The sequence below is a fragment of the Opisthorchis viverrini genome (assembly GCF_000715545.1).
Source record: "Opisthorchis viverrini unplaced genomic scaffold opera_v5_55, whole genome shotgun sequence".
Lineage (NCBI taxonomy): Eukaryota > Metazoa > Platyhelminthes > Trematoda > Opisthorchiida > Opisthorchiidae > Opisthorchis > Opisthorchis viverrini.
The window spans coordinates 1,657,816-1,682,405 of record NW_008751709.1 but is presented as its reverse complement, the minus strand read 5'-3'; the positions used below and the strand labels follow the sequence as shown (position 1 = coordinate 1,682,405).

General features: G+C 43.1%; 1 protein-coding gene across 1 annotated transcript; it reads left to right on the top strand.

The window, feature by feature from the left end:
- On the top strand, positions 1-24,590 carry T265_03638 (hypothetical protein; the record flags this gene model as incomplete). The annotated part of the gene is made up of 4 exons (XM_009168173.1): positions 1-111; positions 10,718-10,799; positions 17,648-17,766; positions 24,432-24,590. The coding sequence occupies 4 exons, from the start codon at positions 1-3 to the stop codon at positions 24,588-24,590; spliced, it is 471 nt and encodes a 156-aa protein (XP_009166437.1).

Here is a 24,590-nt window from a genome sequence, read left to right as displayed (position 1 = left end):
ATGTCTTCACGAATGGTGATGAAATGTCTGCAAGTCAGTCGCCAAGCTCGGCGAACGGATAAACAGCTACTTGATCAAATACGAACAGTGAGGGAAAAACAGTTCTTGCAGGTAGGCGCAGTCCCGGGTTTCTGTCAAACTTATGTTCTACTTACTAGTGTGAGGGGATTTGGGTTCTTTCAAGTGTTCAAACTACTCTCCGGGTGGTCGCGAATTCGAGACTCTTCGGAGTTTCGTGAGATGCGCACTGCTGATGAATCCCAACAAGGTTGAGACAGATGTACAGTGCTTCTCGGATTTTCAGCACAGATTGGTTTCACTCACAGGACAAAATCTCCACCAAAAACACTCAGACTAATTACGGTAGTCCTGCTGGATGAAACAGTAAGGAAAGTGACCAAGAATGGATCCTCTAACGAGGCTTTTTACCAGCACAGATCACAAGAAGTCGGGTGTGCGAAGGCAGAATGTATACAAAATTTAGCGGGTCAAATTTTACTTTAAAGAAAAAAAAATAAATTCCTCAGCACTTATTAACTTGTCCCGGATTAATATTTCGTCGACCGCATATTTCAAGTGGAAATTGCATTTGGACTTTCGTTTCTGCAAGGACGATGACATACAGTTTGTGTGGTCCCTGAAAAATTCAGCGATTCTTTTTTCGAATTAACTTTAAACTACTTTAACCGAAAATAACTAATAGTGAAACTAAACCCACTTTGCGCGAATTTTTACATATTTGCAAGCTCAAGTGACATTGGAGATAGAGGAATTTACCTTGAAAAAATTGTGGCAAAATAATTTGCCTTTCAGAAGTTGGTATATCATTGTTGACATAAGTTCATTTTCCATAAATCGCAGTATGAGCTATCTCCGTAAAAGAGGTCACTAACCGAATACTGATGAGCTCCACAAATGACGAAGCCAGTCGTGTGCTATCGAAGAGATCACAGCACAAACTTATGAGCAGTTTTGTTCGAGAAGAAATATACTGCGATATCTCGAACATTGTACCAACTAAAACGAGGTGGCCCTTTTTCATCACATTTATTTAAAGTATAACATAAACGAGAGACATAGCTGGGGTTCAGTTGAGTCTGCCGTAAAAACCGAATGGGTATGCAAAAGGGCGTACTTGGCACATAATGTCCAAGTTTGGTTGAAGTGGAACACAAGGTTGACGGAAACCCGGGGACTGCGCCTACCTGAGGAGTCTCAAGAAGCGAGAAACCAGTCGTGGGCTGTCGAATGGCTTTCAGAAACCTTGTGAGCAGTTTCCTTTATGAAAATATACTACGATATCTCGAATATCGTGCCAAGTGAAACATGAGGGGGCCTGTGTTCAGCACGTTTAGTTGCAGAATATCATAAACGAGAGATTCAGCTGAGTCTCTTGTGAACGCCAAATTGATTTGCAAACGAGTGTATTTCTCGAAAACAGTGCAATTTGGGTTCAAGTAGAACATAAGGATGACGGAAACTCGGGGACTGCGCCTACCTGATGAGCCCCAAGAAGGGCGAAACAGGTCGTGGGATGTCGAGGAGTTTTCAGCAACCTTATGAGTAGCTTCCTGCCTCCAGGCAATCTTACTGGAAAGAGAATGAGTCAGTTTCAGTAATGCCAAGTGGTCCAGTGACCTGGAAACGGCGGCTAGAGGTTAGGCTTACACAACTTGGGATCCAATTTCACTCTTGGTACAGAATATTGCAAACCGATCGCAGACGCAAATATCGCATTTATTTTTTTAGAGTAAACATATATAATATTTTCTATACAAACAAGAGATACTGTCACTTGTCACATCGCAAGGTGCGATCGAAATCACCGGGATCAGTCATGATGAATGAAGTGTGGAAGCTCAATATGGAGGCATTGTGTGTGAATTTCCTTGCTTATTCTCTCTTGTTTTGGCCTCAACGATATGTCTCTGGTCGAATACTCCCACGTGAGTCAAGCCATGGAGGCCGGGTTTTTCATTGGCAGGTTAACACAACACGGATGGTGGCCTGCAATAAGATAACTTGTCTCTTAGATTACAGCATTTTTCGAAGCTGGATAAAGTGTGTTCCGATGGCGCTAATTTCCACATTTATTTCGCCTGCTCGCGGGCCGTTTCCGCGATACAGTCCACTTGATGCAATTCCAGATAATTAGCTCAACGGGTTCACCGACTGTTTAGACCTAAGTACTCGTAGTAAATGGGGCGAGAGGGCTCAAGTGGTTAGAGCGCGAATTTACTGACCGGAAGGTTTGTGGTTGGAACCCGACCTCTGCCTCTCAACTTCCCCTGTCTAGGCTTGGGCAAACTGGCAGCATCCCGGCCCTCGTGCAACCTTCGGGTAGCATGGCAGCTAGGAACCGGAAAGGTCTTACAGCTGAACGATCTATCCCTCTATCTACTCATATTAATACACGCTACGAAGGGATTGTTTAGTGTTACTTTATGGCACAGTGGAGTGATCCAGTACAAAGCTGACTGCAAGGTTCTGCAACCTTTCATTTGAGCGTTTTCATCGGCCTACTCAAGTTGTAAATTCATACTTGAGAGCTCAACCGAACGTCACGAACGTCAGATAGAGGTTGCTGCATCGTCCAGCCCATAAAAAGTTAAAATGGGCAGATGGTAACGAACAACAGTGTCTTACTCCAACTGATTTGATGGTCTCCGATCGTTCCCTCCCATCTATTCTTGAGTCAAAGAATAGCACATTACTCCACGGGCACGCACCAGCTTACATTACCTTCGCTACCAACTGATCCAAAAGCATTCGCAGCTGTAGGAGGCATGACATAGATGGTAGTTAATATTTACGTCAGAGTTCAACGATTCTATGCAGGGGCAATATCTGGTCCACAAAGTCCTTATCACAATAAAAACCACCTTGACTTGGTCGAGTGTGTGCGTGAGTGTACTAGAGCTGAAAACTTTTAGAGTGAGTGACGAACAGCTGGTAATTTATAGCAATCAAATTGACGCGGTTTTCGTACAAAGCCTTGGAGGTAAATACAAAGTCTTTCAGAAATTGTTCTTTCTCTTGCATCGAAAGTAAAACGCATCCATTGGTTCATCTTGAAGACAAATGAGGGATACTATTTTCTCCGGGGTTTTAGTCTCCCAAGTTCGTGATAAACTCAACCACTTGGTCTCTTAGGGTAGTCCACAGGGGACATTCTATTAGAGCTCTTTTATACAGGATAACGAGTTCACCTGTGGCCCATGTGGACTGACTGAGTAGGAGGGTGAAGTGTTGGACCCGTACTGCTATTTGAAATCTGGACATTAGCTGGCAAAATCAGGAGGAATCACGTAAACTCGCAGAAATTCTAAGCGCTTAGCAGCCTGTGCACAGTGATCATCGGCTATCAGTCCTCCCTGGTGGATCAGAGAGGATCAGAACTTGCAGTATGGAAGTCTACCGTTACAGTCAGATGAGTTTAACTATTCATACTAGGTAATCCTGCTGTCTTTTCGGAAACCTAATCTGTCCGCTTTCGGTAGATAGCCGCAAGTCCATGAAGTTCGCGAAGATGGTTTATTTATTGTGAACTACTTAGTATTTGCGCTGACTTCGCACTGTGCAGATGCTGGTTTACCGGCTACTTTCAAGGTGACGTTAACTGAAAGCGATTGCTTTTCCTCTGGGAGCTCATGCGTAGTGCAGACTATCCAAGTATGAAAAGTCTTTGACCGGGAGTGGATGAGAGTTTGATCAGTCCGACGGACATTCTCATCTTCTGCACCGCGATGAGAACGCTTATCCTTGACGGAAGTCAGTGAGCGTGACTAGGCCCATAAAATCCTGGATGGTGAGTTGTACACACGTTGGCTGGACACCTAGTGGGTATCAGCTTCATGAGAAGCTGTCGGCATGTCGATAACCGCTAGTCACTGGCACGCTACAAGGTTAGAAGCCACTTCCAAGTAATCAGGCAAATGATGAAGTTGCCTTCATTTACAGGAATTCGGTGTCTTTCTAGTTCACTTTTTCTGCGTCGCTGTAAAAGATGCGTTTCCTCATCAACAGACGGCGTTAGAGTATGGCGGTTAGCAGCAGTTATGTTTGGGGTTTCACGTGGAGATTCTGAGCCAGATGGATTTCCAGGCGATGGAAAGATAGACAGTTGGTGTGTGCATTGCATACGACCAACATCTGTGCAGTACAATGTCCATCTTCTAACGGAGACGTTTTGATTAGCCCTTTGCGAATCCTTACTTTGTTGAAAGACAACTCTCATAACATCAACAGAGACCACTTCTGCATCACATGGCTCCAATATAGCCAAGGTGGAACTTGCATAATTACTTAATTTGGGTGCACTGCATTCGAATCGTGTTATCCGCCGGGTGATTTTATGGCGCTTATGTGACTTGATATCATGTTTGTCCAGAAGGTAATGGCCAGAAAATTGCACATCAATTCTGGTTTGATTTATGTTAGCGTGAAATCACTTCGCAAAGGGGCGAATTGCGTTCCCGTATTGGAATAACTTATGACTTCAAAAACACAGACCACTGGGTCTTAAAGGATACGTGAATCAAATTATGCCAAACGATCTACTAGTGTAACAGTGATACTACTGATGGGGAGTATGCGAGTAGTATATCTTCTTGTAAATCGGCTTTGCATTTCTTGGAAAGTGAGATTTGTCACGGAATTTGGATAGTTGCTCTGTAGCGTTTGCTTGCTATTGAGTAACAGGCAATAAATATCCGAGAAAGTTCAGGAAGACGCGTTCAAACATAAGATGGATATTCAGTTTTGTAAATAAGATGCATTTGAGAGTTTTGCTCCCCTGTCCAATAGTCTTTGACTGTTCAGTTAGCATTTCCTGATAAACAACCCCGCAGCGAAGGCCTTTTTCGTTTCACTAGTATACGACCGCAGGACTTGGTCATTTAGAATGAATGATCTAGAACATCTACAGGTGTTTGGCCACTGGTGTCCCAGAACTAAGGACCGAATCGACTGTAGCAAATTTCCAATGAAGCAATCACGAAACAGGTTTTTACTTGTAGAGCTTACCCTGTACTGCAAGCTGCAATAGTCTGGTCATATGCTACACCTTAGGAGTTGTTGTCCTGGAAAACTATTGTTCTCCGTGCCTAGTACGGAACAAATATGACCTTGAGGAGGGAAATGAAAGAAGCTACGATGCAGCCGATACTGTTCGCCTTTTATGACGGATGGAGAAAGGCTATGTGACTCTTCCTGGACTTGAGCAATACCACTGAAAGTATGGTAGCTGACCGGCGTCCGTGACATTGGCGCTGTTATTTACTGGCTCAGTAGCCCGACTTGGTGTAGTATATCGTTCGACGGTATCTAGTCAGCGCTGAACCCCTCTTCTTTCCCCGTGTTTCTTTTCGGCACAGGGCTTTGTTTAACTAAAATGATGTGGTTATGTGGTAGTAAAGCCGCAGTATTTTACACTAATTTCACTATCAGTAATGATGATCCAGTCAGTTCAAGGAGAGCTTCATGCGTGCAAAGTGCCAATGGAGTTACAAAAGTGCACGAAGGCATGGGGAAGGAAAAGAGAATGTATGTATGTGAAGTCCTCTGTAGATTAGCAAGTAAGAACCCGCGGCCTATGCCTGTCTGCTGCTAAACAATATTAGATAATATTCGATAATATTCGATGTATCGCAGCACATTTTTTGAAGGAAACTACTCACAAGTCTGATATCAAAGAGAACCCGTTCAGTATAAGCGCAATAATATAGATTATCTTTATCCGTAGTATCAATCCGCTATAAATATTGGGGAAACGCACTTGAATCTGCCGCCATTCGTAGGTCTGATTGCGGCTTGGCCGGAAACTTCGGCAAATCATACGATCAAGACTATGTAAAAGAAAATACAATACGTAAGGATAAAGTAGTTCCTGCGGTATGCTGCAGAGAATCGTTCGTACAAAAATGAAATACTGGTTGGATCAGAAGTTCGCTCTATCAGAGCAACCGATTTCGGTGTTATCAATCAAGGTAGGTGGAGCACTGCATTACATTGAAGTCTAGCTTCCAAAAGTCTACTCGCAGTGAGCATCCGACATCTGGCGTTGTCAAATTAACTTCCAATAGTGATCACCCTAGCCTCTCTATCATCTCAGGATGTCACTTACCCAAATCACCGTATCATCACTGAGTAAGAACACAACATTTTGGGTATGACTTATTCCTGAATATTTTTGGGAAAATTTTGTACACGAAGTTGTCCGCATAACCACTTCAATTTCTCTTGAGTTCACCCCTCTAGCCTTTGATTGAGGTGTGACCCACAGGGTTGCAGGGCACCGTGACATGTAATAGGTTCATGCAACATTCGACAGTGTACAGCTTTACCCAACACATCGAATACTCTCCACCAAAGACGAAATTCCCTTATGGTGGGGTAACGCCCACCCCGGTATGGTGCCTTCGTTCGGCATGTGTGACGTTTTGTAGGAAACCTATTTATCCGCTAGACAGTCACCACTATCTCCAGAGCCATTTTGCTCCGCTTCTTATGGTTGACACTGGTTGGCATGCATGGGTCTCATCGACGTTCACTCATTCGGCGCTTGACACGTATTCGGTAACGGTCATCAATGTATCTACAGTGCCTCTCACCGAACCAGTTTTCACCACATCCTTGTATGTTGAAACTGATACAAGGATGTAAACTCGACCGCGCGATAAGAGGCTGTGCGCAGACCATAATTATGAAGAAACGTGGTATTCATGGAATAAAAGTCAATCCCGTCCCGTGACTCTAATTTCGAAGAGTTCTGTGCATACGAATTTAACTTCATCAGTAGATTCGGTGTATATATTCTGTCAAAACAGCAAAAATACCGCTAAACCTGTGTATGCCAGCATGGAAAATGCGTGAGAAACTGTTCGAAACGATTGACGATATTCTCATAAAAGCTGTCAAACACAGTAATTGTATGAGAGAATACGGCAACAACAGTTAATGACTCATAAATACAAAAACAGAATTCAGAAAAGCCAAAACAGTCAGCGTCCGCAACGAGTGTCGGCATGTGACTCGAGTCCTGGTTCTTTTGAGGAAACCAACTCATCGAATGCAAAATCGCCGAACACAGCAACTGAACCGATGATCACTTGCAAAATGAGTATGCTGCTTACAAACTGATGTGCGCATTCGATTCTGTCGATCGATCAGTGCTTCTAACTACATTTGCTCGGCACGCAATGCCGCAGAAAGCTGTCAGCACAGTCTAATCTTTTTTTATTCACATACTTTGATGCGTAGGGGAGTGTACAGCGAGCCTTCTGAAAGCTTCCCTACAAAAGGTGGTATCCGACAAGGATGCTGGCTTTCTGTTTCTGTTCAACTACGACATCGATGAGATACTGAGAAAGCTGAGAAGTCTACAAAACCTCGGTGTTCAAACTTGTCGATCTGGAATACGCAGACAACATCGTTTACCTATTTGAAGACGAAGATTGAATAAACTGAACACCACCATACCATCTTTTGACATGCACCTTTTACCTAAAAAATGCAGATTCTTTCTTCAGAACATGTAGTCACTGAAAATATGCCATACGATTCAAGGAGAATGGTGGCGAATGTTAATACCTCGGCATCTGATATTTGACGGGAATGTGTCTGGTTGAGTCAGTGCATGAATCTCAAAGGTTCGAATAACGTTGCTTATCAGTAGATCTAAGCCGGGCTACCACATGCAGTGCCTTATGGTGGCGAGACATGGCCAGATGAAGTAAGATGTCTTAAACTTTTCGACTACCGATACATCAGAAGTGCTGGTGATATCGCATGGCGTCTATGAATTGGTAACGAAGTAACTTAAAACAGGCTTGTGGTTGTGCAGCAGGCACTCCAGTCGTAGAAAACATCCAACACCATCAGTTATAGTGGCTCGGCTATGTCACGTGTGCCAAAACATCGTCTACCGGGATGTATTTCTTCTCCGTGCCTTTTTCAGAACGAAGTAAACTGCAAGGTAGATAAAGCTTGACTTAGTAGAATGACGTGAAAGAGATTACGAGGAGTTCTGGTGCTGATGGTGTGGTCCGCCCACCAGGTTGACGTACTCATGACGCCCCTCTTTTTGCCTGACTGGAGACTTTGCAATTAATAGCAATTAATCTCTTTTTTTAGTTACGTTTGTGCTGTCCGTTTCTTCCACAAATATCCGACTGAGTGTTTGGAGGTTCAGACACCTCAGAATGCCTATAGTTGGCTAGAAACAGTTTCCTCCCTCGACGGCGCCTTGTCATCTCTTCATTTTAAGGATTAGATACAATAAAGTAAACTTTGTAATCTTACTGTATTGAACCACCAGCGTCAACACTGATGTTCCTGTCTCTGATGATACTGGTGGTGATAATCATTATGTAGATGGCCAACTGACGGGAGGAATAATGTATGGGTTAGGCACTGCCTTCAGGTAACGTGGCCATTCAGGACCAATGCGACAGTGTGGAGGTTCCAGCCAAAGTCAAGTCGGTCACCGACTTCTGTAGGTGCGTATTTGTTTTTGTGACGGAATTAATCCAGAAACTCAACCAGTTTGTACCAGCTTCATAGGATGAGTGCACACAAACGAAACGAAGTAGATTTCGCGACCGAAGAGAGCTATCCCACAAACACAAGAGCCTAAAATTATCTCCTGTAATGAGCATTGCAATTAGGTTAGGTCAAATCGGGTTCGAGGTATCGATACTTTGACAATCGAGGCATAAAATCTTTTCACATTCAAGTTATTTGAATTAGCATTGAAAATCGTGTGGTCAGATAATAACACTTCGTTGTGAGTAGGTAGCGTGTTCGTCTTTTTCCCCAGTGTTACTCGAGTGAATTAGAAGCTGTCAAACAAATTTACGGGTTCGACTCCGGAGATAAATTAAGCGATAGAATGTGTCTAAGAGGCTTCCTTCGCTTCGTTCAACTGCCCTACTGTTCACAGTATGCAAATCAACTATGGGATCCAGTGAATTCCCTACAGCTCTGCCTTCAAAAAAGCCCGTTGGTTGAACCCAAAGCAGAGTCCGCGCAGCACCGGAATGTAGACAAAATGCACCGTTAAAAAAGATGTATAAAACCACTTTGGTGAAACAGATCAGATGGACAGACTCTAGCAAACCGACCGCCGGTCTTCATTTGCACAATGTGTTCCTGCGTTGCTCCTAAAGTGAACAGGTAGGAATAAATTTTTCTGGACAGCTCCCATAACTTAAAAAGGCCATCCAAATTGGGGAACACTCAAACCTCGATAAAGATTGCACCGATTATCAAACGAAGATTGTCCTTCAGAACTTCCCCTTTGAAATCATAAATTTTGTGACAAAATACAAGAATGTAAAAGACACCTGGATCAGTACGAGTCAGATTGGACCTAAATCGATGGGCTTCAAAAAATCTTACGAGCTTGAGTAGCGCGCAATCATCCAATCAGCTCAGGGCGATGATCTCAATATAACCATAATAAACTTGTTTTTACTAGGTTTTAATGATCTACTGTCTTCAAGTTTTCACTTTTTGCATGATATGCAAGAGCTTCGATAAATTCAGCAATATAATGTCTACGCTACGAACAACCCTTCTGATCCTTGCGGTATCAGTGTTTGGAAACTTTCCAAACATGATACACGTGATAACTGATCATAAGCTGATTTTCTTCTCAGAAATAGGGGGTATGTTGTGTGCATCATCTGGCAAGGCTGAAGCAGAAATACACTTAGCAAAACCCATTTTGCCAAGAGATCCCGTCATCTATATTCTCGCATTTTCGCGCTACTTAAATTCTGTCAGTAATGTATTCAACAAAGGGATCACAGTTGTAACTTGTGTACTAATTTCCTCCAGAAACCACAGCGCTTTCGGAGGCACATGTAGTTTGACTGTCACCTTATGAAATTTCTGGACATTAGTTTCTGAAACATAAGTATTCGCCAGCAGTAAAATATACTTTATTTCGATGGTTTGGGTTGAAAAGTTTCCCATCTTGAATACATTATTATAGATTCATTTTACTGACTTGTTTCCGAGTGACAGGACATCACTGTATTCTTATCAGAGATCGGTTCGTGACAAAGAGCTTAGTTTCCGAAGGGAGTTCATATTTCTAAATTTTTGGATATCTCTGCATTCAAAGTTACATAATACTTTGGGGACACTGAAGTCCCCTAAAATCAGACTCAGCGCAAATCTCAAAAGTTGAGGCTACTGGGCTCTGTCCCAGGTAGCATAGGATAGGTCAAGTCTTATAATTGATTAATTGAGGATGTGCGTATCCTTGAATTGCTAAAATCTCACTAAAATCTGAAAGGTACAGGGGTTGGAGGTTTTTCTTAGGCTGTTGCGGTCAAACAAGATGACAGCTTTAAATTAACCAAGATGCAAGCACGGAAACCGTATCAGCATTTGCAGGTGTATCTTCTGCGAAACTTGTTTTCTTGTCAAGAGTTTACCTGAATTCCGCTAGCTCTAAAACTCCACTAATTGAGATGTTCAGAATATTTCTATGGTAATCGAGATTGATTGGGGTCTTCATAGGCACCGCATAACCAGTGATCACAATTCGATCCACGATGCTAGGTCCACGACTGTCTGAATTTGTCGCTACATTGGTGTACTTGTTCCCCCATTTAGCGAGTGGTGCCACGGACTTTGATTAGCCTTTGTCAGTTTCACGGCAAAAGTTGCTGTATGAAAAATTTCTCAGTTGCACATCAGATCACAGATGGCTCTGAACGGCCAAATGGATGAGGTCGTGAACTACCGTTTCGGCGATCGGCTTTCGAACCACACACAGACGCCTTCAGGTGCGTTGACAGTTCCAGGCAGGATGAACATTGCATGTTTCGAAAAACGAGTCTTCGCATAAGTCTTTTTTAAAGTATGTCATAGATAATTTAGGCATCAGATGATAGAGAACTGCGATTTTCTGGTGGATTTTAGGTGAAGAATCTTGAGATGGAGGGTCTCTGTAGAAAAGATCACCGTAACCGAGCACGTGGTTTGATGGCTAAAAGTACGGACGTTTCTAGTTAAAGGAAGACTTCCTCTTCAATTCAACTCCGGGGTCAAAGCTACGGTCCAGACCGTTAATATACCCCATCAATTGGAATTGTTTTAACCTAAACCTATCGCCTACAAATACACCTTGGCACCTGCCTCATCAGTTTCGAGAGATCATGCGCACTATTTAGAGAAAAACCAATCAACCACGGTCTTTTTTCTAGCAAGAATTGACTAGCACTGTTTTTATGGCCACTCGTCATAAAAGCTGAAAAAATAACTCAATATGACCTGTACAGTGGAGTTAGGTGGCTAACAGCATGCTGCCAGTTGTGTGATGTCCTCTTTGCCCCCTTTGAAGAACTAAAACTCGTCCGCCCCAATGATTGTTTGTTTTGAGGGAAAAAGCAAAATAACCAGTTTTTATGTCGCACAAAAATGATCAGTTGTCGTTGGTTTAGGACCGTGTTCGCTCTACTGTTATTGGGATTTTATCCTTCCGATCGAACTAATTCTGTAATGAAAATCCGAGGGACTCTGTGGAATCATTTTATCCTTGTGGGAATTATCAGCGGTACGAACTTCACGAACCCTCATTGCGACTCAAACTCGTATCCATCCGGTTAGTTGAACAGCACGTCATTTGATCGGGAGCTGCTGATCAGCGATATAAGTAACTTGTATGTCAGTGAGATACAGTGCCACAGTCCTTTAATTACGCGATTTGCGTCACGTGGTCCTGTACTGGCTGGCTCCACAATGGCATAATTCGTCGAAGGAAGGGTCACGCATTTTTCTCTTTCAAGAAGATCACCCATGGTTCGTGGGTACTGTGGTTTTATTGTCTTTGCGCGGATGCTTTAGACGAAAGGAGATCATATCATCCATACGGGCCACAAAAATGTTCGTCGACAGGCACTCAACCCTCATCGTGAATATTATGTTTCTGACACTCATTCAGGATAATGTTCTAACACAAGCGGGGTCTCCACTGCTGTTTGAGAAACGGGTGTTTGAAAAAATTATCCAGATTTAAGGCAAATGGTATGTGTTGCTGGCATTTAACCACCGTACATCCTAAACAACCAACATTTGTTAATATTAGTTCTACAAGGCCATGAAGTCAGTAACAAGTCTCGAAACGGGTAAATGAGCCGAAACGCTAGCCCCCGACCTGTCTTCCAAGTGTTTTCTTTCTGGTTCAAGCATAAATAAAGTTTATGGCCTAGTTAAATAATACTGGATTCGAAAAGTCCCGGTATTCAGTTTTTTAAGGCCCAGTGAGTTTAACGACAGTGGTCATTGACCACCTTGTTCACAGCTTTCCCAGATATCTATATCATCGAGTTTAGCTCAGTTGGATTGCATTACTATATGAAACAAGTGTCAAAGATGACGAACATTCCACGTGGACTGTAAACAACGTGGGCAAACCAATCGAGTAGTATCGGGTGAAAACCTGTTTCTGTCCACTGCTGCCTGGATCAAACGTTCTAACACAAACAATTTGGTTGGTTACGCTCGGAACACTGTGTACTGCATTCAAAGCTGAAAACATATGGAACAGAGAGTGACAATTCTACAAGCTTACGGTGATGCCATTCCCAAAAGCAGGACAATCAGTGGTTTCATTAGTCAGCAGCTGAGTCATGCCTCATGTCACCAAGCCGAATAGATTTGCTATAACCCACAAGAAGCTTTCGACGGTGCTGAAAACCCAAAAAACAATGAAGCTAAGTGGAAGACGCTGGCGCGAATACAGGACTCGAGTTCGTTTCTGTCTAAATTATGCATACTCAAATGCCCTTAAAAACCACACAGTTCCTTACAGTCAGTCATGCAACTTGCGCTCAGAATCCTTCACAATCTGGATCTAAAACCAAATAAATAGGATTTAAGAACACCACACATTCTAACCTTCACCCTACATCCACTCAACGCCCAATACACATTCAAAGTGCAACCCGTTCATCCACGAACCACCAGTGGGTTCCCAGGTTATCTGTTTTCGAATGCGCGCAAAAACATTGGTTATACGATTCGACAACTAACACATAAAATAAAAAGCTTTACTCTAAGAAGTTGAGAAGTTGATTTCAAAAGTAGGAGAACGGTTCACCTTTAAGAGAATGGGCAGAAGCGGATCACTAGGTCAACCAAGTCAACTCGGTCAGTCGTACATACCGAACCCCACACAGCCGATCAAGATGCAGCTGAATCTATCACAATCTGCCTGGGAAAGCCACAGTTCTGTATCCAGAATAGGTGAACTAAGGGAACAATACTCAATTGGCCGACAACCGATATGCTGAGAACTGCCACTTTGGTCATGTGACCGACTGCTGTTTGAGATTATACCATTCTTGAAGTTGTCTAAATGTTTCTACCTTTCGTTTCGTTTCCCATGTTATTTTGAAACGGTGAAAGCAAGCCAAGCTACTATCGGAATTAACGGTTTACTTCTAGGTGCGTTCGGATAAACCATGGAAGTATTTAACGCAATAAAAGATTCGCTGGTTGGCTCAGCGGCGGTACGAATTTGCTATAAAGAGCTGAGGATTCCGTTAGAATGTAACCTGTTAGAATTCGCTGACATTCGGCTATGTATTGGAGGGTGTTAGCTGCGGACACCATGTAGAAGGAGACACGTCCTGATGGAGTCCGTTCATTGTGGGGCCCATGTGAATGAAATTTCATTTACCCCCCGGGGGCCCATGTGAATGAAATTTCATTTACCTCGCAGGCAGCAAAGGATATCATTTGCCGAAGTTTGTTGAATAAAATCCTTCAAGAGTTGCGTTGCTGTTAGGTCGCGAGCAGACAAGGAGACACAATTACCAGGAATGGAGTGGGGATATTGTTAGTTCGCATTTTAGCATTTCCCCTAGCCGTTTGTAAACAATTGGGGATAGCCGCGAATTAGAGTACTTACGAGATTGGATATCCTCTGAATCAGAAGTAGTGTGATATCGAAAAATCTTATTTCGATTAAGGCACTAAAACAAGCAATGGTGTGAGCACTGTGTCCACATACATGCGTCTCAACTGATGAGCAAGAATGAAAAACAACAGTTGCTGCAATGCGGACATTGATAAGCGGCAAAGCTCCAAACGACAGAGCACGTTTTTGCACCAATTATCACATGATGGCTTCTATTGCACACTACTTTGCAAAAACATCCGACTGAGGTTTTCACAATACGGCTACAATAAGGCTGCCGTCTTAGCATTGATAGATATAAGTGGACGATCAGTAGAAAGGAGTACAACATCTATTTGACCGACTAACGTAATAATTCAATATCAGTAAAGTGAATTAAAAGGATACAGAATATTTGCCTTTACTTGACACTGCCTGAGGTGGTGTAACAACTGGATACCCGACTACATCAGATTTCTTTCCTATGCGCCAGATGGTGCTGGCATTTATGGCGAGCTACTTACTAATTTGTAGTAGGCATACTCTTTGTCCGAACTAAAGCCTATTAGATGTGTCCGAGATTCTTTCGTTGTTGATTGGCCCCGAAAATTCGCAAGTACTTATCACGAATTCAGCTGGCTGAAAAATTATGAATTTCGGTATTTTAAATATCACATCTTGTAAGAATATGAAAACAGCGAGATCTCAGTCCATCACTTTCATTACAGAGAAAATAGGCTTCCTAATTTGGAACCGCGTTAAAGCCGACTGAGCTACGCTGTAAGCGGTTCGTATAGGGGGCATCAAGTCTCTATTCGGCGTGCTTTACTCTGCAAATCTGCTACTTATTCAGACGTGAGTCAAGGGTGAGTCCTTTGTTTGAAGCTTGTCCAGCTGGTGCTCTACCTAAATTTTCCTACCAGTAATTGAGAGAAGTAGAGCTTTTTGAATTCGCGCACAGGTCAGTATAAGTTTGTCGATGCCGTAAATTTTCTGATTTATGGTATTCTGGAAAATGGAGGAAGAAGGCTTGTTTTATGGACTTCAAAAATGATTGAATTACATATGGTCATGAACATGTACGTCGAAAACCTCGTGCATTGCCATCGGAGGATTCGCTCCACCCTTCTTGTTGAACGAAAGTGGTAGATTCAAAATGACGAAAAGATGGCAAGAGCTCTCGCCAAGGAGGGCGAAGTGTCTAAAGGAGCCTCATTCTCATCGCCTTTTAGCCCTTTTAGAATCTCAGGGTCAGTGCCCTTGGACCAAACACAAGGAATAGCGAAATGTAGAACATGTTCTGTACCAAGAGGTGGTCATTTATTCAGGAAGGACACTGGAGCTTACTGACCACTGCTGAACCTATTTAAGTTCACAGATTATGTGCACATCCAAATATGGCAACCATCTCGGAAAGTCCTTAAAAGTCACATGTCGTGTTGTGTTAGAAGGCAGCGTTCTGACTTTAGTGCCTCTGATTTGGTTATCAGAAATTTTATGAACACCATACACGTCGGTTTTTCATATTGTTCAATTGCTGTTTTGAACTGATTTCTGAGGTGAATGTACTATCATAAGGCGGTGCACTTGCATTCATTCAATGCCGGGTACCATATTGTTTACTTTTCCGACAGGCGACTAAAGCAAAACACATAATTTTCTGTCGATATCTTCTTGAGACAGTCCATTAAGACATGTTCCACCCACAATACCCTTAAATGAACAGATGCCCTGCTGAACACTACTTGCGGTGTACAAACGTGAATTTATGTACAAGATCATCCACATATAAAATCTACCGATCTTAGGCAAATTCTCAAAGCAGAAATTCCAAGTCTGATGGATGCATCATTTGCTAGTCATGTAAATTTTTCATCTCCTTTAGTTCTTCCATTTCCTTTGCGTTTTTGTTCTCAACTTTCTATTTATGGTCGTACGCTTCTTTTTGCATCTTAACAGTCAGTCTTGAAATTACCGAAAATTGTAGATCAATCGAACAACTTAAATTGCTGTATCGCTCGATGGAAATGACCGTGATTTCTTGTACACAGAGATTCCGATCGGAGCCCAACAGCTACTCCGCTGGCGTTGCGAGAAAATGCGATGACACAAAGGTTCACGGAGTCATGTTATATTTGAGCAGGATCGGGGCGGGGGAATTTCACATGATTACCGAAATGGCAAAATGAGGTTGGAATCTTTCAGGGCCTGAATAGAAATCAGTGGAGAGGTTGAAATCGTTAGGCGTACATTTATAGAATACAATGAAACGGACGCGTAGTAAACCAGGATAGCTGTTACAAGTGGCTAGCAATAGTAGTGAACGAGTTTTTTTTATCAACGTCGATTGATAACGTCGATTAGGACAGCAGTAAGAAACGTTTTCGTAATAGTAAGTGCAACAGTAAATTGGAATAAATCTCACAAAGTAAGGATTTCCCTGTTCTGTTTGGTTACATTCTCCTAAGCGGTTTGTCACAAATCAAGAACACTGACCATCTGAGACAAATTTTACCAAGGTTTTGCAGATTTCACATTTCTTTGTAGTTGCCATCGTACTGGTGGTGGTGATATTTTGCGACCACAATGAATCACTGTAATACACACCGATGCATTAAAAATAGGCTTGATGCAGGCCCGTTCTCTGCTCCATCCTATCTCAAATTCACTTGCTCACGAATCTGACCGCTGCTGCTGACTGGTCAATTCCATAAAAATGCGAAGGAAGCAGAAAGAACTTGTGGACTCGTTTTCAACGCGCGTACTGCATCAAAATTCGCTACTACTATCGCTGACTGTACAATTAGGGTATTGAAACTCATAAATGAAAACTATTTCCCCCCCCCCCACAGAACAAAGCACCAATAGAGTCTGTAAACAGTTTGAAGGTCTGTATGATTACTTCGAAAACCTGAGACCAAATTCATTAGATGTAGCCAGCTGGTTCGAATCAAGACGGGCGGATCTATCTGGTCGACAAGGGCAAAACGCCTGTTGTCCAATCTTATCAGTTAAGGAGCATTTGGCCTAAGCTGCATCAGATCATTCGTTATTCAACCACACAAATGGTTCAGAACAGTCCATTTCTACCGCGTTTCCCTAACTGCATTGCAAAAATTTGCACTTTAATGAATACTTCTGTCATTTCATCTCCACGCTTATTCGGGAAGTAACGTATTTTGATTGATTTTAACTTCATGTGAAGTCACGTAGCAATTTTATCACACGGAACATTGTTTTCCATAACAGGACTTGCTAAAACTGCACTACTGCATTTTTTCCACATCTGTACGCAGTCATATATCTGTGTGTACGAAATATCTCACAAGTTAATGTTTTTTGACTCCTATTAGATGAAAGAAGTTTTTGAGTTATTTTATGCATGCGAACGATTCTATCCCGTTTCACTGCTTACTCAGAATGAACGCAAACCTGAATAACAAAAGCAATGTTTTCATCCAGTGAGCATCAGCTTCTCTTTCCGTCAGTCGCTCCGCGAAGACTTACCCGTCATGCTGTAAATTCATACAGAATGGGGGGGGGGGGAAACTAGTCACTCATTCTTAGTTCAAGACAAAGGTATCGATATCCGCAATTCACTAGTGCGTTAACAACAAAAGCACTTTCCCCGCATAACATGTGATCGGATTTCGGACATCGGTGATCCCAAAGTTGTGCTCCAGAAGTGGACCCAAATAAAGGAGATATCCGGTTTGGGCGCTTTCCCTCTAGATTGGACGGGACAAGGTAATCGCCGGGAGAGTTGGATTATTCCTCCAAGTGCGGTGCGAATACAAATTCCGAAAAAAAACACCAGTAACTACTCAGAGGATTTAAATACGCTGGAAGATGTAAGTAGACACACGTGTCCTGGCTAAAACGTCAACAATTTGAAGAGTGTCTCGTCCGAGGGGCTTGTTATTTACGTCATAAGCGGTGAATAGTTCAGAATAATCGATTTTCCTTGTTATTTTTAGCATTGAATAAAAGTGACGTATGTTTGGCACGTCTGGTCTTTTGGGTAGCCTTGCGTCACGTTTTACTATAACATGGCCTTCCATAAGCGACTTAAAACTCCATATCGCCTTGGTCCACGGAGCACCCTCCAGCGGAATCTCAAAGCTGCTTATGTGCACTTCAAGTCCAACACGGAAGGTCTGCTCTTCAGACCGACCAACTACATATAATCATAAGGAGAGTCGGTTGCAATTAGACTGGAGATAGGTACGTTCCACACCATCCGGTATGGCGGAGATCACACGGGGGGCGATTTCTCGTTCCGGCAGCAGTAGATCATCGGCAATCAAATTCACAAAGATGAGTACTGAAAATGAAATAGTCATGTACTGTCAGAACCCATCACTAGGAAATCCACCGCGAAATGGCTCCATAATCCGATTGGTTTAGTCTGGATGCACAATTCACACTGAAAAGCCATCATTTACACCTTCTCCTGCCAGAAGATAGTGAAGTACTGCGTCCAATACAAGACAAGTTTTCGCGATATTAAGAGGCTCTGAGCTGCAGCTGTCCCAGTCTTCAGTGACCGTTCCGCTGCAAAATGGGTGCATCTGTACCCAAACTCAGATAATCGTGCCCGTGAGAAATTCACACCTTGGGATGTTTAGTGAGCCAGCGAAAAACAGGCACACGACGCACGACCGAGCGACCGAAGACGAGTTCCCAACTGGTAGATGAAGATTTCTACTGTCACTCTCGACTGTTCGAAATCCATCTGATGGATGACTGTTGTCAACCGGGCTGGAGGTAGTGTGAAATAAATGGAGAATTGTGAAAAATGGTTCACTGTGAACTGAAAGACAGCTCCATTAGCAGACAGGATTAAAAGGCTCTTACCAAACGTATCGAACCGGCAACATCTGTGTAGCACTGGGAAAATTACTCTTTCGCATATATTCTCCTGCGACGAACTCATGCCTGAAATTGGATTTCTGAGCTTAGTTAGACGATGAAGTCACCATCTGATATTTGTTAGCCAATCACGACACCGTTGGATCTGAATGTTTAAGCGTTAGGCTTCTGCTGAGTGAGAAAATGTTGTAGAGCGAAACTTGACATTTTTAGATGAATTTTTAATGAAGAATACATCAGAGATTTGAGTTTAACTTACTTGCCGCTTTTTCTTAAGTTCTCTTCCCCGCGGTACGCCCGATGCCCTAGCCAAGCCTTACCAGCCACATAAGTAATTAACTAATTCGTGCCCAAGCTCATCGGCGTCATCATCAATGACAGCAACACTAAATGCGAGCACGAAAACGCCACTGCCGTCTAGGCTAATGGCATCACGCGACGGCCGATGTGGCATGAAATTGTAAATGTGCACGCCGCTTTTTCTTAAGTTCTCTTCCCCGCGGTACGCCCGATGCCCTAGCCAAGCCTTACCAGCCACATAAGTAATTAACTAATTCGTGCCCAAGCTCATCGGCGTCATCATCAATGACAGCAACACTAAATGCGAGCACGAAAACGCCACTGCCGTCTAGGCTAATGGCATCACGCGACGGCCGATGTGGCATGAAATTATCTGTAAATGTGCACTCCATGGTTGTACTTGGCCTGGGATGTTGGCAGCCTCCCTTGGCAAACCAAGAAAAATAGCTGTCAGCTGGACTGATAGCATGCTGACTAACAGTTGATCCGGGATAAACCACTCAGTGTGATACGTAGAATAGGAGTAGACTATTCACGGACTGCGGTCATGTGAAATCGATAAACTTTTCGACGATTGTTTTCTTGCCTTTCACTCTGTATAACAGATCGTCTGTCTTCTATCAGTGATGGAGGAATCGAACATTTCAGTCAAAGTTGATCCACTAGATACTACTTGCAAAGTCGATGAAATAATCTGTTTCTTGAAGCACGCATAAAACGTGACGGCATGCACTTCAGAGAGGATGAATAATGTACAGTAATTTTCAAACAGTGGGTCCTTAAAGCAAAATTAGCATTTTCCAGAGTTTTCGCGACAGTCTACAATGGAATTCCATGCATTTCGATCGGACATCTTTCTCACCATCCGAAACGTTGAAATTCTTTTCTACAAGCAAGCATGCCGGAGAGAGTACGATTTTTCACCGATTATTGAAGACACTTGTAGTCCAACGGTTCCGTGTATTATTCTATACTTCCCGCCGAATACCTTACTCAAACTGAATGTCAAATTCGGTCCTCATCGGTGTGGATGAATCCCTGGTCCTCTGCTTATCATCCGAACACAAATCTATCACGGGTCGCATAGTTCGAAAACAACAAGCAGAAGAGTATTTTCTCCATTTAATGTTCAGTGGATGATTGCAATCAGACACGTCCTTTGTAGTTCCGAGTTGTAAGATAGCATTCACTCTGTTGTCATCTGCCGCCACGAACCTAATTCCAAGTGAATTGCCTAAGGGTGTGCTTTTCTCAGCTAACTGTAGTGAGCCTTTTTATCCAGATGAACTCCACTAATATCATTGAGTTCTCGTATACTTCCTTCCCCAACTTTTTCATAACCGTCGAGTTTATCGCTCCCTGAATTCGTCTTTTCGCCGCGCATATTCAGGTGTATCATACCTGTCTAAGGTTTTTGTCCTCCATACGGGTCCCACTGTTCGGGTACGCACACCACTGGTTTTCCGGTCGAGTATATTGGTCACAGTTGGCCATACTTGATAAGAGCCCGAGATAACTCAGTGCATAAGGCGGAAACATACTGACGGGTAGGTCTGTTGTTTGAAATTAACCTCAGCAACTCGACTGCTCTTCTCTATGCATGGGCAGACTGGTAGTATCTCAGCCATCTTGCTCTATTTATGTAACGTGGCAGCTAGGCACCAAAAGAGTGTTACAGCTGGACTAGTAGTATTAGTATGAATAAAGCTTTCACATAAGAAAAACAGTGAGTAAGCGTTCAATAATTTTCTTTCTAGGGTAAAAATTTGAAAGTGGAGTGTGTTTCTAGTCTTTCGGAAGATATAGATTCATCAAGGTGATGGAGTCCCCTGTAACTGGGGGATTGGCCACCTCTGACCCATAACCTTTGAGGCAAGTAATTTGACTTGACTAAAGGTAGTGAATACAAACAGCCTAAACCTTTGAAAAAGTAGGAAAAAACAGTTGATGTTCATCGATGGTTACTGCAAGCTTCACCCGGTTGGACGAAAACTTAGAAGAAAATTAGGAGTGTGACGTTCGACCTCTAGGCTAAATTGTTTGCCCCGATTTTCTCCGCTCCACTTCAGATGTGCTTCGATTTTATGATGTCTTTCGATTTGAATAGCGTACGATTCGGGAGCCATATTGGATAATAACCGCTGTTACAGCTGAAACAGCACAGTTTAGGATGTACAACATCCTTAGCCATTCATTCAAAATAATCGCATATTTGCATGTCACTTATTTACTTGCGCGGGAGTTTCGCCCTCAACGTACATGGTTGTTTTGTTCAGTTATCTCACGGTGTCAGAGAGCTGGTTTCAGTTATTACCACGCCTTGGCACAATGCGTCGCATGTTTTCGAATGGGTTTCTGTGCGCACTGAACTGATAGTGAGATGTTCGGGATAGAACCGAACACCTCGTTAACAGAGCTCTGTGTTTGGGCATTTCCATGTTGAACTGTCATCTCTCCTGCTTGCTCGTAACTGGAAACCACACGTTTATGAACTTGATATTTCTTCCTGGAAAACTTGACCATGATACTGGTGTCCGATCTCACCACTTGACGCTCCAGCTTACAAAGAATTGGAAGTTCAAAAAATAAGTAGTCCTCCATGTTCCGCATGCTCTAAGTGTTTTCTCAAATAGCACCAATGGTTATCCGGACCGCCCATATCATACAGCTTATCCTAATTGCATACGGCATTTCATGTAAGAGCCTTTACAGCAATGCCTTCTGCTATCTGTTTAGTGTACATTGTAGACACCCAACGGGGTTCCCTCATGCTCGTGTTTTAATCTCGGGGGACCTTGGAGTGCTTGCTGAGCACGCCTGTCCCAACAATACAAACCGAGGGATTAATTTCATATTCTTTGAAAAAAATTCCTTACATGGTTCCATTCTTTGGTGTTTTATCTTCTTTAAAGATCAGTGATTCTGTAAAGGTTTAGGTAGCTGTTGATGTGGAATCACTATTCACAGTTCCACACTGGACGAGATAAATCACCTATAGCGGGTACAGAATAAACGATTTCATGCTTTTGCGGTGTAATTTACTTGATCGATTTGTTTCAACACTAAATACATACTGCCAGATGCTCCACCGTCTCGTAATGTCCCAGGGTAGGCTACTGTCCTCTGCAACCCACTTGCTATTCAGTACTACACACACCACCGGGAGTTGGATATCGTCCCAGCAAGGGACCACTGAACCAAATAATTGTGTAGAAGGTTCATTGTGAGATCTACCTTTGATAATTTGCACTGGAGCAAGAAAAGAAGTTGGCGCATCAAACATGCATAAAGGTAAAAAAGGTATAAAAACAACAGGGTAAGACCATAAATAAACAAATTTCCTTTGCTTAAGTGACTTCATTGAATGTTTCATTGAATATTCACTGTAGTGCGCACGCTATGGAAACACCTGGGAGACAGCGATTCTTTGAAAAGAGCGGCTCAAAACAATTTCTGTGGATGGGAAACAGAAAGAAAGTAAGCCAAAGCCCAATAAGCAGTACTTACCGATACATATAAATCAACAAAATGGCAGGCAGTGTATACTACATACAGGCTTTGGGTAGTGTTACGACCAGGATATTTTGTGTCAATCAAGTCATGAAGTAGGGTTGCCCAAAACCATTTAACTTACTTCACCATCTTAAATCCTACGTGCAATGCATCGAAAGCAATAGTTATCACAGCGTACAATCCTCTGTCTCCCACCCACAATTGTCAGGCTTTACAAGCGTACGGTGATGGTGGACAGTCTGCGGCGGTATGCCAGTTAACGTGTGCTAAGGTGCCCGACACGGAACTTTGAGTCACGCGTATGTTTGACGATCGCGAACATCGATGGTATGAACTGGGTTCGAGAGTTTACGGCACTACTCACACAAAAGTGAGGAAAATTGTGCAACAAACCTTAATGTTTCACGTTCGTGGCACCAACACGTGCCCAATCCTGCCGTCGTAGTATGGGTCGCAGTTGTCCGTTCCGAAGCCAGTCTCGTGATTCTGAATCGCGATGCGATTAGACAGAAGTCACAGTAGAGCAGGCCAGAGCAGGCTCAGCAAACGAGGCACGAAACGGGTGTGTAAGTAGGTCAGCTGCGCACCTTCACCCACACACATACTAACGCACCAGTGTCGGACGGGGCGGCCTTGGTGGCAAGGTGAATGGCGGGCACGGATGAGCAAAACAATTGAAGATCTGAAGTACATGAGCAGAGCAAGCGAATGAATGGGAAAAATATTAGGTCAAGTTGGATTCAATGCCGTACCTGAGCCAGGGGACATGAAGCTCGGCTGAGAGTATCTCGGTCCGTCCTCTTACCATCCGAAGTTATAGGTAAACACCTTTGTCACATCGGTGTACCCTGGTAGTCCAAACGACTATTGTCTACTAGAAAATGGATAGTTAACCGGGCCAAAACTCTGCAGTATTTTCGGAACAGTTTGGTTAGTTTAGCGAGCAAACGTTGGTAGAATATGGTTCGTCGGTAAGCAACTCGTGTTGAAGAGTGTTGAAGACTGATTGATAGCGGGAGTAGTCGGAAACGTTTCGCACAGCTGAGCTACTAGCTCGTTCAGAAATACGTAGTGTGGTTTCCGGAGAACATTTTTAACGTTGCTGACACACTGCGCTGATGCCATGTTCTATCGTCAGTTGTCCTTACTGGGCTTGAAAACCTGGGTTCTTTTGTAAAATGATCTAATGGAGTGTTGACAATTGAGAGACAAATTTGGAAATGTAATGCATGGAAAGACAGCGTACAGTCAGCAAGTCAGAAGTCAAATGGTTTTGGAGAACCAAATGTAAAGAAGAACTAAACATGGTGGTCCAAAGTAAATCGCGGAAATGTAGCATCACAGTGCGGTTTCAAATCTGCCTTGTCATACAGTCCACTACAAGACTTTCCACCTTCCTGGTCGGTCTTCTGGACTGTCCGAAAACACACACACTGTCAAACACGCACTCATTAGCTTAAGAATGGTAGGCTTTGGGTTCCAGTCAATTTTCTATTTAAGTATGCCGCTCAGTGAATTAACAACCGACCAGATGACCCCTTTAAAACGGCCATCCTCGTTACAGAATTTACAAACAGAACTGGATATTTAAAACCATGAAAGTGGGTGCCAACATAACAGGCGCCTCAGCTGGGTTATGGAAGTGTCTGCAACAGAAGAACTAGATGTAGTCATCACTCTGAAAATGCCAGAACTGACGTTAGACTCAAAGTCGGTGGTCGTCCACAAACTTGAGGGTTATTTTTACCTTCTGAGTCCTAAGAAGGGTTTTGTCAACATTACACGTACCGTTCGGTTGAGGACATCTTCACATCACTTGTTTAGTTTGCAGACCCTCCATTTGAATACACTGATACAGTTCCCTGTGGTGTTTGTACTGCTGACACAGCCACAGCAATCCATTTTCAAACTCCCCAGTCTTCCCATTTCCGATACTCTGTCGTCCATTTCTGACAATGTACTAGTGCGATTGGATGAACGTCAGCAATAG